Source organism: Penaeus chinensis, chromosome 6 (assembly GCF_019202785.1).
Source record: "Penaeus chinensis breed Huanghai No. 1 chromosome 6, ASM1920278v2, whole genome shotgun sequence".
In the NCBI taxonomy this organism is placed as follows: domain Eukaryota; kingdom Metazoa; phylum Arthropoda; class Malacostraca; order Decapoda; family Penaeidae; genus Penaeus; species Penaeus chinensis.
This window is the reverse complement of record NC_061824.1, coordinates 35,022,100-35,034,599: the sequence shown is the minus strand read 5'-3', so window position 1 is coordinate 35,034,599 and position 12,500 is coordinate 35,022,100. Positions and strand designations below refer to the sequence as shown.

Sequence of the window (12,500 nt, the reverse complement as noted above, 5' to 3'; positions counted from 1 at the left end):
ATTATAAATATATATAAATATATATATTTATATATATATAAATATATATAAATATATATATATATATATATATAAATATATATAAATATATATATAAATATATATAAATATATATATATATATATATATATATATATATATATATATAAATGGAAATGAATGAATATATTAATGAATGAATAAACAAATACACACATACACATATAACTATCTATCTGTCTTTCTATAAAGACTGATATATACATCATCTACTTAAATATGCATCTACTGATATGTATGTACCTACAAGTTCTAAAAGACAGCCCTCCAGTGTATGAACTACAATGAAATAACATGTTTTCACTACTAGATATATATTACAACTCTCTACTTCCTAATAATTTCACACATTCTACTATTTTTTAAGTTCTCTTTAAACTACATGGTTTTGGCTTTTGAAATACTGGACAAGAAGTCACTGATTCAAACAAGTCTGTCAACTTGTCAAGTACAAGTTTTCAAGATTCCTGCCAGGTAACATTGCAGTCATAAAATTCCTGAATCTATTTGTAAAATACAATACAAAACAAATGAGTCTTGCATGGGTATCAATAACTCTAAATATCACCTTTTAAATATACATCTTTCTAGGTAATTATCTTTCTAATATAATAAATTACTACTTACATACACCTGTTTTAATACAAAATCAACCTGGATGAGATCTTACATAATAAGGCAGGGGCGGTAGTTTATATTAGATAATTTAATCCCAACATAACACCAACCTACAAGTGGTTCAACATCTCAACGGCCGATAAAACCCAAACACGTATCACTGTCATCCACTAAACGTAGGCAAATCTAGTACACGGTGACACAGCAAACCCTCACAAACACGAAACAACACCAAATGCAATCCAATCAACGAATTAAACCCAAGGAAAGGACTCGCACGGCGCCCACTCACACCTTGCAGCGGGTCGCCTCTGCACAAGAACACCCTCAGCCCGTGTTACTCAGCGAGGGACAGGCACATAGCGTGATGCAACCCGCCATGGCCCTTTTTCCTGCGTTCAGTGGCTTCTCCCCTGTCCCCTGTGGCTTCTCCCTCTCCCCACCTGAGTCACTTTACCTTATATGGTAATGTCCTTGAGGAAGAAGCGCTGACCGCCGCCGCCTCTCGCTCCGGAAATGGCTGGAGGATCGGCGATTCGTCGCGGCCCGGCCTTTGCTCCTTTATTTACTTTAGAGGGGAGGATGTTTGGGTTATGGTTGGGGCTTTATTCTGGTGGGGGTTGGCTGACTCTCTGTTGAGGTTTCTGTTTGGGAAGAGTGTGTAGACATGGATACGGTTTAGGAATGCCGATGTAAGCGTAACAAATAAATGTTTTTTTTTATGCCGGTGTGGTCCATTGATTACAAAGTAACTTATAAACGACACACAGTCATTGCAAATAGGATACAACACGCGGATTAAAAAAACGTACAAACAACTAAAACCCATATCCAACCAGGCAAAATAAAGACGAGCGTTTAGTGATCCCTTGGAAACCGCGGTAAACAAGGATCAGCTGACCGACCACGACTCCCCTGCCTTCGGACGGCGACGGGCCCGGGCGATGGCGGCCTTAAATCCGTGTCTTTTCTACCGCTTCCCCCTTCGATACAGGTAGTGTAAGGAATCCAGAGGGTGGTACTGAAGTTGCCTTGTCCAGAGCATGGTTACGACGTGCGTATGTAGGACGGTTAGGTAAATAATTTATTGAGTGGACTGCGGCCCGGGTCTGTAGTCGATTGCATCAGTTTTCCTTAGAGTGAAAGAAGCACATTCTCCGGTCAGTATTTTGGCCAGTTATTAGTCACTGGGCTTAGAATTTGCCATTGGGCGTTATGTTCGCAGGGAAAGCTCTTTAAAATATAAATGAATTGAGTTTTTAATCGGCACAACTCTCACCGAAGAGAATCCTAATAGATTAGTACCAAGACCATTTAAACAGTCCATTTTCCTAAGAGGTTCTGCATTGCTGGTACTAATGATATTGGTACTGATGTATCTCATTTGAGTTATTTCTATCTTCTGAGTGTCACGTGACTTTTAGCTGGAAAGATTTAAAGTAAACTGAGGCAACCATGGGTAAAAATACACAAAGTAAGATGGACAAGTTCTTTGCATTCTGTGGCTTGTCTAGGCTCTTTCTTGATAGAATATGCAAAAGTGGATGTTTGTGTAGACCTGGTCAGCTGATGTTGTTGTTGATTTTAATTAGTTTAAGCAAGGTAACAAAATAGGAAGAGTGATTGATTATTGATACATTTGCATTTTAAATCAGCAGTCTTCTGGTATAATTCCTGACCTCTCCAGCTGTTGAGGATAGTATTATAAAGTAGAGTAAGTCTATGTCATAAAACTAGAGAGTTGATGTAAGTAATCAGTCATTACCAGTTTCAGTAGTAAAGGAGAAACAGAACTTTTCTATAAAAATGTTAATCCTTATTCTTCATTAGTACTGCATTCCTAGTTGTCTATGTGATTCATTCCCCTATTTGATAAATATCTGGATATATACAGACAAACACCACAGTTGAAATCTGTGTTGTTATAATTGAAATTGTTGAAGGATCTGATTTGTAATCATTAAATGTTTTAATTGTGATTATAAATCTCAATGTCCTGCTATTAAGCAAGTGAATTTAATTCTCCTGTATTCCAATTCATCAGGCCTTGAAGTTATTATGAACTTCCTATGAATTTTATACAGTTTATTAAACTGTAATTTATCATTGCTGTATTATGAATAACTAAGGGATTTTTAGCTGATGTAACACTTTGTGTGTATGCGTAAGATTGCTACCTTTGGGGATGTGCATTTAATGCCTAATCTTTGATCTTACTAGCTATAATGATTACCACCAAAGTTTTAAGTGTTTTCACCATGAGATTCCATACATTCTGGACAAGAGACTGAACTTTCATATTAAAATGAAGGAAAACTATTAATCAATAATGATAGAAAATTATATTGTGTAACTGTTATTAATTCCTTTTAAATTTTACAGGGATCAAATATGGAAAATGCATACCCAACATTGTCCATGTGTCTTTAGAGGAGTGTTGTGGAGAGGGATTCACCATGGACCACACATTCAGGGAGGTGCCAGGCAAAAATATGGAATATACAGAGTGCCAGATAATCAGAGTGTGTGTCCCCCTAGTCAGAGCAGTTCATACACATGTTCATCGTATTTCTGGCATCGAGTCAGAATGCGAAAATCGGCTTTGTGTGTTCCGTACCAAAGCCTCCACTTGCAGACTGAAACAAAGTTGCTGTCTGTCACAGACATATCCACCACAGGAGTGAAAAATATGTCAGCTAGTCCAGACAGTAAAAAAAAACAAGAAGCCACAAGTGAGAAAGAGAGTGTAGTTGGTGCTGAACCAAGCCAAAGTGAAAATGATGATAGTGTCAAAGCTGTGGACATGCAAATGATAAAGACCTCACGGAAGCAGGTGAATAAAGTTGGTAGTCAAAACATACCCTCGAAAATACTGCGATACTTCTTAGGTCGGTACACATGGTACTTGAATAGATTCCACCAATCTTTAGAAAATGAGATGCCGGACACCTTCAATATGTTTCGCATATTTTCAGTTGGACTGAAGCAATTCCTCATTGATTTCAAGTAAGTTGTTAACAGTTCACATTGCTGATTGTAGAAGAAGTATGAATAATTGATAAAAACTGTAGACCTATGCTTTTTATATATAGATTTTGTTTGCACTGATAATGTTAATATTGTTACAGTGGTTTTTTTTTCTTTTCACAGGGATTTTATGATGGTCCTGGTGTATTTAAGCGTTCCTGGCAGCACGCTAAGAAATTGCACCCGTCGGGAGTTGGAGCTGTATTACAACATGCCAAGAGACATGATTAGAGTCTTTCCAATACTTGCCTTATCATCTTTACCTTTAGGCCAAAATCTTGCCTTCCCCATAGGGTAATGACTGTTATGTGAAGACAAAGAAATTGGTATTCCTTCTAGTGTGAAGATTCTTGGAAACTGGCTCTTTTCTTTTTCTTTTTTTTTTTTACTGTAAGAAGTAGAAACACTAGTTATATTGGTAAATAAAGAGAAAGGAAGAGATCTACAAAAAGGATTACTGTGGTTAGAGAAAGAAGGAGAAAGATACAATGATAACAAGAGAAATAAGAAATTGGGGAGAGGTTCAGAGATATATGAGCATTGTTCTCTATTCATATACAGGTATTGGTTTCCACGCCATTTGCTGTGTCATCACTTTTGGGACATTAAGCAGCGTCATGAGTTTGCCCTCATGGACATGAAGAAAAGGTTGTTCAATTATCGGCCCGTGTTCAGGTAAGGATCCCTCATTTGTATGACTTGAATGTGAGCTCACATGTGTAAGATGTATTTGGGATGAGGAAGATGAAAAGTGCAAGTATATAGGAAAGAACTGTCCCATTTTCCAGGTCCCTACAAGCTGCGCTGAATACCATAGAGGACAAGAGCATGCGCGAAAAGTGTAGGGCTGCCTTCTACAAACTTGGCTCAGGTATTCATCCCACAGTTAGGGAGATTGTGGAGCTGTTGCCTCTTTTCCAGGGAGCACCTTTCCACTTTAAGAAAATGTATTCAGTTCATTTGGTAAGTTTTGGTTGCAAGTGAGTGAGTGTGAGAGGTATGTTTTTTTTCTATATCTTTAACTTTAATGTTAATGATTCTTGCACTGACTTGTATATCCTGTTAGTCTCTCCTTGTTCAGACATAGAAAATATATATGTTACAAAGGAGAAATTTTTGTTTATCATGACTTATATGCTGGATGCCAATTGCACAAAATGATGAGTAATGGAAGAACATTGCAGGGGGCAAGAAGGTGAAATCTAAATATATCTAGAGAGCATTCGTTTGTTATTAAGTTGATTTATTGTACATGTACTGATATATATCAATTTGTTGTTTTGATACACTACGCTAGATTTAGGTTGTGAATCCCTTTGTTTGTGGAACTGGGAATATTTACATATGATATATTATATAGGAAAAGGAAGAACAAATTTTGTTGTTGCTGAACTAATAAAGGCGAGCATTCTGTTGTTTAGATTAATTTAGGATTGTGTGCGCAGTGATGGCATTCAGCTTGATCTTGAAGACACATATCCAAATTAAGTTCAACAATTTTCTTTTTTTTATATTTTGCTCTTTTGTGTCATAAAGTTTTGTAAATTAGATTCATAAAACAAAGCCGAAGTACATCTCTCACATAGATTGAATTGAATACATCCAGATAGCTTCTACATTGTACACACATATGAACTGGTGATACTGTTTCTAACCTCTAGCTTGCAATTTTCAGAGAGGGCTACTGCGACTGCATGGTAGGTCTGTTTACTTTCTGAAACGGAAGAGGCTAGAGGACTATGCAAGGCAGCTGCATTACCTTGATTCCGCCATTTCCAGAGAAGGGATTGACTCGCTCTCGCACGAACAGTTGAAGCATGTAAGTTTTCATCATGATTGGTATTGTTATTAATGTTGCAGTTGTTGTTATTGTTGTTTTTATTATGATGATGATGATGATTTTCATTTTCATTTTCATTTTCATTTTCATTATTGTTATTGAGTATTATGATGGTGATCATTATTATTATTATTATTATTATTATTATTATTATTATTATTATTATTATTATTATTATTATTATTATTAGGTATTTATATTTTTACTACTCTTACCATTATTATTGTTGTTGTTGTTGTTGTTGTTGTTGTTGTTGTTGTTGTTATTAGGTATTTATATTTGTACTACTCTTACCACTATTATTATTATGTATTTATATACCATTATTATTATCATCATCATCATCATCATCATCATCATCATCATCATCATCATCATCATCATCATCATTATCATTATCATTATCATTATCATTATCATTATCATCATCATCATCATCATCATCATCATCATCATCATCATCATCATCATCATCATCATCATCATCATCATCATCATCATCATCATCATCATCATTATATTTATTGTTGTTGTTGTTGTTATTATTAATATTGATATTGATTTTGATATTATTATCATTATTATTATGATGATGATGATGATGATGATGATGATGATGATGATGATGATTATGATTATGATTATGATTATGATTATGATTATGATTATGATTATGATTATGATTATGATTATGATTATGATTATGATTATGATTATGATTGTTATTGTTGTTGTTGTTGTTGTTGTTGTTATTATTATTTTTATTTTTATTATTTTTGTAATTATTGTTATTGTTATTGTTATTGTTATTATTATTGTTGTTATTATTGTTATTGTTATTGCTATTGTTTTGTTATTATTATAATGATGGTGATGATGATGATGAATGTGTATGTATTAATAGTCTCAGTGAATAATCTTACTTTTTTATGTAGTTAGCAGTAAACACACATTACACAACAGTGTACACACTGTATTAATCACAGAGTAACCTTCCACAAAAAACATTGTGATATTCCAGAGACCCCCTTGCTTATAATACTCATTGCATCACAAAGCTAAGACCATTAGACTCCTCACAGACCTGGCTGCTCCCCCTCCCTGCTGGCTGTGTGAGAACTGCACACACCACCACCTTCAGCTTTTTTGTCTTTAGTTGATCTATACCTGCAAAATTTAAAACATATGAAGAAGTGACCTGGCATCAGTCACATCCACTAATTGTCTGTGGCCACAGGGAGAGGATGAGAAGCTTAAAGCTTAGTGTTTAAGGGCTAAATATTAGTGCCTCCAGTTTGTTATATTCTTCCAAAGATATTCTCAAGTAATTTATCCTCGTTTCTAGTTTCCTTTCTGTCTTCCACAGTGCCTTTTCATGAGAGGTTTGAATGCAGCAAACATGAGCACCGAAGCCATGACGGAATACCTGAGAAACTGGCTCAAAGGTGTCGCGAGAAATCGACTCCTCATCCTTTTCCCTCCTTCTGCATCTGCCAATTCTCATGGCTTATAATCAGCCGACCAATATTGTTCTCATTTATTAAGGTGTGAGGGCGGACAGATTTCTTTTACTATGATGCGTGACGTCCTGTGGTAACTTTTTTTTTCTTTTTTCCTGTTATTGTTTGTTTATTGTATGATGTGAAGACTGTTGGAGATATTCTTAGAATTATTATTTTGTTATTTCATTTTTGGGATATCTGTAATGCTTAATCTTTTGTTTTTCTTCTTCAGAAATTGGTTGTGTTTTTTTTAGATGCATTTATGAAGATAGATGCCCTCTTTTATGTGTGCTTTTCTTGCATTTTGTTTTATAAGTGTGTGGATGTGATTGTGATATTTGTAAAGGTTCTTCACTAAATACTTTCTTACCTTTTTACTTTGCTTTTTTGCTTGTTTCTTCTTTCTTTGTTTTTGTAAAGGTTTCTTTTTTTTTTTTTTTTTTTTTTTATCCAGTTTTACGTTTGTTTGATGTCACAATTTTTTTTTTTTTTTTTTTTTTTTTTTTTTGTCATGGTAGTAATAGCATTATCACCATATCATCACTACTTTTAATTATATGTGCCATCCTCATTCATTCATATACATTCTCATATTGATAAGAATTTTCTTTCTTATATTTCTTCTTGTTTTTATGATTATATTTGTTATTATTGTTACTGTCTTTAATGTTGTTATTATTATTGATTATTATTATTATTATTGACTTTTTTATTATTATTATTATTATGAATTATTATGATTATAATTATAAATGTGATAATAATGATTATAATAATAATAATTATAATAATAATGATAATAATAATAATGATAATAATAATAATGATAATAATAATTATTAGTGTTATTATTAACATCATTATCGTTATTATAATTATCATATTTTTTATTATTTCAATCATTGTTATTAGTGCTATATTTCATGCTGTTTTTATTACTGTTTGTAATAAGCTGACTGAGTGCCCAACTTAAGGTTGCGAATGCCCAGACTTTACACTGATAGGGCAGTGGTTGTCATGCTGAGTCGTGGCAGAGGCCCAGTAAATCTCAGAAGACGACAATTTTGAGAGATCATAGACATGGCATATATAGACATAATAGGGTAAATATATTGGAAAACACTCCTCATATTATTCTGATGTCACAAACTTGATCTAGATATCATATTACAACATAAACCTGCATGGAAATCTGCAAATCTAAAATGAGGGTTAATTGTGAAAGAAGTTTGTTACTCTTGTCCAAGTAACACTATCTTTCACACAATGTATGAATCATAAATTATTTGTCAATTTTCTTTCAATTTATATACTTAGTTTTCCTGCCTTTTTCATGTTTGTTCATATAGTCATATGTATTCATTCTTTGTCTGGTGTCATATATAGTCATAATTAATCTTTATTATAAACTTTGATTGTATGACCTCATGACAATAGCAGCCTCAGGCCATACCTATTAGTCAATGACGAGAATGCTCTCAAACTGTCTCAGTAAATGCATTCCTTGAAAAGGAATTGTTCTTAACCTCTAATTACAACAGTCCTGTTCTACCACAACATTCATATATATGTTGGTTATATACACACTAGTCCATATAGAAGCCTCAGAACCAGCCCACATTGTTGGTTCTTACAACATGGTTAAATCCTCACATCTTTGAGTTTGGCATAAGGTTCTCTCTTGAAATATGGTAGAGGGGAGGGTCTGTCTATCATGTACTTGGTTTCCAGTTTCGACACATGAAGTATAAGCCCTTCAAAGATAGGAAAGAAATAACTTGCTTCAGTAGTGGAAGCCTGCAAGTCAATTGTACCACAAAGCCTGTGACACATATTTACTTGAAAAGCGAAGCCTAAAAAGAAAGTCGGAGTGAAATCTAATTGCTTTACTTATATGCAAATCAGCATTGTCTTTTGTATCTATTTGTGTAATGGTACATATTCATTACTGACATACTGGCATAGAAGAGAATATTTATCTTTTTGGTAAAATTGCTACTGCTGGTCAAGATCATATACCACTAGAGTTATATTTATACAGGAGAAAATTATATTGAAAAAAGGTGGTTAGTTTATGCATGTACACATGAATAAAAACAATACTGTGTGCATGTGCAAGCATGTGTCTGCTCCTGCTGGAGTAATTACAATATATTTAAAGACATTTACAATTTTCTTGCATGTGAACAGAAAACACAAGAAAATTACTCTTCATATACCTTTTTAGTGATCAGAAGTCTTAAGTCATACCAGCTACAAAAATGTGAGCATTATAGTACACTCAAAGATGTGATTTTTTCTCCCTGCACAAATTGTATATTTATAGTGTAGTTTTCATTTAACTTTTGCAGTATCAGTGAAGTTACAAAAGTTATAAAAGCCCCTCATTTTCTTGTTTTTGATTTTTCAGTGTGTAGGTTTTAATTTCCAGTCACCTTATGTTCAATTTGTAATGTATTTGTTTCTTGTATGGATTTACTTTTGACACTTTAATGTACAGACTTTTAGTTGCATATCATGTTACAGGATATACCTTCTGGGATCAATAGATTGAGTTAGTCTTCTTTTCTATGTTTGTAGTTAAGTTTTTACCTCAACTTTTGTGTCAGGAATAACTTAAACTTAATGTCTTAATTTACTGTAAATTATATATACAGAATACTGCTTAAAAGTACTGGTTTCCAAGTTTTAGCAGTGGTGATAGCGATTTTTTTTTTTTATGATTTTTTCCCCAATAATATTTAGAGAAAAGATTGGAGTTTTATATTGATATAAATATGGACCTATTGTGAGGTTAGTCAAAAGTGTGAAAAAGCTATTTATTTTTAAAACTTGTAGATGGTCCTTAGCCAAGCTTTGTATTTGGCCACATATTTGTTCACAGAATGGAGTAAACATTCTCTAATAATTACAAGACTTTCAATCATGTCCTCTTCTAGAGTAATTTAAATCTTATGAAAAGGAGCTAAAAAAATCAAGGTAAATATCTCATATTTTATTATACACTATAAACAAGTTGCACAACACCAGAAGAGTATTCAAAACATCATGGAATGTGATGCACTTACTAAGAACAATTATTAATCTTGATCAAATAAAACTTTGAGACAACAACCAACTTGTGCTTTGTTAATACTTAGTCCAGCAATTATAGTATAACATTTATGTTACGAATTTAAAATAATTTACTAAGAATGGATAACATCAAATAAAATGCTATCTTTCATCTGACATGGTAATGAATGGAAAATTTTACCCAACTCTCTAACAACACAATTTTGTAATGGAAATGTCAACAAAGAGAGCAGACTTGGAAAAGCTATCTATGTACAAAGAAAAAGAAAAAAAAAACATGGTACAATACTCAAAATTACTCTTAAAACCTGATTCTCCCACCGAACCACAACAAAAGTACTTGAATGATGCAAACAAGATACATTCACTTCAAATTGTACATACACACATATTCTACTAGACATCTGTCTTCCTAGACACTTATCATGGAGTCTAAGTCGGAGAAGCAAAATTCAATTCTCTTCACTCTTCCTTCTTAGCATTGGTGTGCATTTCTGGCCTGATGTCGTTGACAAGCTGCAAGATGCGCTTAATAACCTGCGAGGAGTAAAGTATATTGGTGAGCTTCGTTGCATCAAAAGTACTTCGATTACAAGTTTTGGTAACATAAAAAGTATGGATCAACATCATTCATATAACACAAATTCCATAAATTTTTTGCTCCATGTACTCTTTAGTAGGGGGAGCCCAATACAAAAAGCAGCCTTCCACTTACGGCATCCTTATTATGGGCAACCTGCTTGTTCATGGCATCAATCTTCACATGAGTGTCATTCTTGATCTTTAGGGCAATATCATCCTGTGATCCTAGATGCTGAAAGACAAAAATGGAAAGAAATGATTAAAATGCTCCACATGAAATGGATTATGAAGTAAAAACTAACAATAACCATGAAAGTTTTTAAAAATTTGATTAAACTCTTCAATACTTCAAAGAGACAGAAATATTTCCAATCAGCATGGATGAATAAATGCCATGCCCACTGTAACATAAGTTTATTTATTGTATTTACACATATGGCTTTACAAATGTTTAGTCACCATGGAGTCAGTTATTAGTCTTACTTATCTCAGCTGTTTGCCCTTTTCCTTGATTTTCGAAAGTGCCTTTTGTATTATTTCATTGTCTTAAATGTTACATTTAAATATCAATTTTATAATTATAACATCAATAACAATAATAATAGTATTGATATCAATTGTAATAAAAAGAAAAACACATTTTCCTGCCAATTCAAGGAATGGGGAAATCAGGATCAGTCACTAAGGCCTACTGATAAACTCCTTGCTGGCTGAGCACGTAATAAAATTCACAAATTCTACAGGGGACAACGTAAATCCGTGGTGGTTGAGTTAAGTGCCTATTTTCCGGTCTAAATATTTTAGAGCTGAAAAAAAAAAAGTCGTTTTTTTAAAGACACACCACAGCAAGTAAGATTTCTCTTACTTATATCTATCTGATTTACTCTGCCAAAAGTTTAATGAAGTACTCACCTTAGCTTCATATTCTTTGAATTGACGTTCTCGCTCCTGTCTGAATTTTTCAATCTCAGCCTGGGCTTCATCTTTAGCCTGCTTTAACCGACGTGCTTTGCCTGAAATTAGAATTTTCCAGTAAATCATTTTGGGTGAACACAGAGACAAATTTAGTAAGAAGAATTTTAGAGTGAATGAGTGAGGACTTCAAGGATAGGGATAATGTTCTCTCTATGTTAGTTAACTACAACCTGAGACTGAGACTGGTATTCCTTAAAGCTGCATTACTTTTATATTTAGCGAAAAAACTAGTTACTATAGTACCTTAGATCTCCAATGCAATGCGACTTACAGATGGTTATTTTTCTATTTCTAGATCTGCATCTTATAGCCCATCAAAATGGATATTAAATGGACCTCTACTGATGTCTACTAACCAAATACAGCAAAAATGGATAGCAAAATTAATAAATAAGCACTATATGAATGTCCAGCAACTCCCAATAACTTGTACAGTAACTCAGAACTGCAGTGATGTTACCTTGATGAGTGACAGCCTCATCAAGGTTGTGACATCACTCACAAGGTGAATCATTTGGACCTATCTAAGTTCCATCTTGCCAGTCAGAAGTGGTGGATATTTTGCATTCCTAGCAAAGGGTTTGAGCTTTTTGGGGTCTATAATCCCATAAAAATGACAAAAATATATAACAGGAGGCTCTGCCCCCCCAAAACCCTCCAGGAAAAATGGTGTTCACCTCGGTATGCACAGCAAAATAGAGCAAAACCTTGGCAGCACCATGTTGACTGTGAGCAGCACTTTCCTTGAATTTTTTTCCTTTGTTAGTGGTTATCATTGTCTGCAACTTTTTGTCCACTACAAGAATATCATCTTCAATTTGCCCTACCTCAGTGCGTCCATA

At 33.8% G+C, this 12,500-nt stretch overlaps 3 protein-coding genes across 5 annotated transcripts in view; 1 reads left to right on the top strand and 2 right to left on the bottom strand.

Annotated features, from left to right (window-relative positions):
* LOC125026465 overlaps nucleotides 1–1,245 on the bottom strand; it is a 14,780-nt gene extending 13,535 nt beyond the window's left edge. Inside the window, exon 1 of one of the 3 annotated variants that reach the window (XM_047614933.1) lies at nucleotides 1,115–1,245. The gene's annotated coding sequence lies outside the window, so the exon portion shown is untranslated. The other 2 variants (XM_047614932.1, XM_047614934.1) reach the window with 2 other exon arrangements.
* Nucleotides 1,246–1,423: 178 nt separating this feature from the next.
* LOC125026466 (LETM1 domain-containing protein 1-like) lies at nucleotides 1,424–7,495 on the top strand. The gene is given in 8 exon segments (XM_047614935.1): nucleotides 1,424–1,651; nucleotides 3,040–3,663; nucleotides 3,808–3,978; nucleotides 4,246–4,359; nucleotides 4,473–4,647; nucleotides 5,360–5,503; nucleotides 6,891–6,965; nucleotides 6,967–7,495. Coding segments are annotated over 8 exon segments (1,455 nt in total). The 5' UTR covers nucleotides 1,424–1,601; the 3' UTR covers nucleotides 7,069–7,495.
* Nucleotides 7,496–10,006: 2,511 nt separating this feature from the next.
* LOC125026429 (V-type proton ATPase subunit G-like) overlaps nucleotides 10,007–12,500 on the bottom strand; it is a 4,080-nt gene continuing 1,586 nt past the window's right edge. The window contains exons 2-4 of the mRNA XM_047614878.1: nucleotides 11,596–11,696; nucleotides 10,817–10,915; nucleotides 10,007–10,638 (exon numbers count right to left, since the gene is read on the bottom strand). Of these exons, the coding sequence (XP_047470834.1) occupies nucleotides 10,564–10,638; nucleotides 10,817–10,915; nucleotides 11,596–11,696 (275 nt within the window). The 3' untranslated portion in view covers nucleotides 10,007–10,563. The remainder of the gene's footprint in view (nucleotides 10,639–10,816; nucleotides 10,916–11,595; nucleotides 11,697–12,500) is intronic.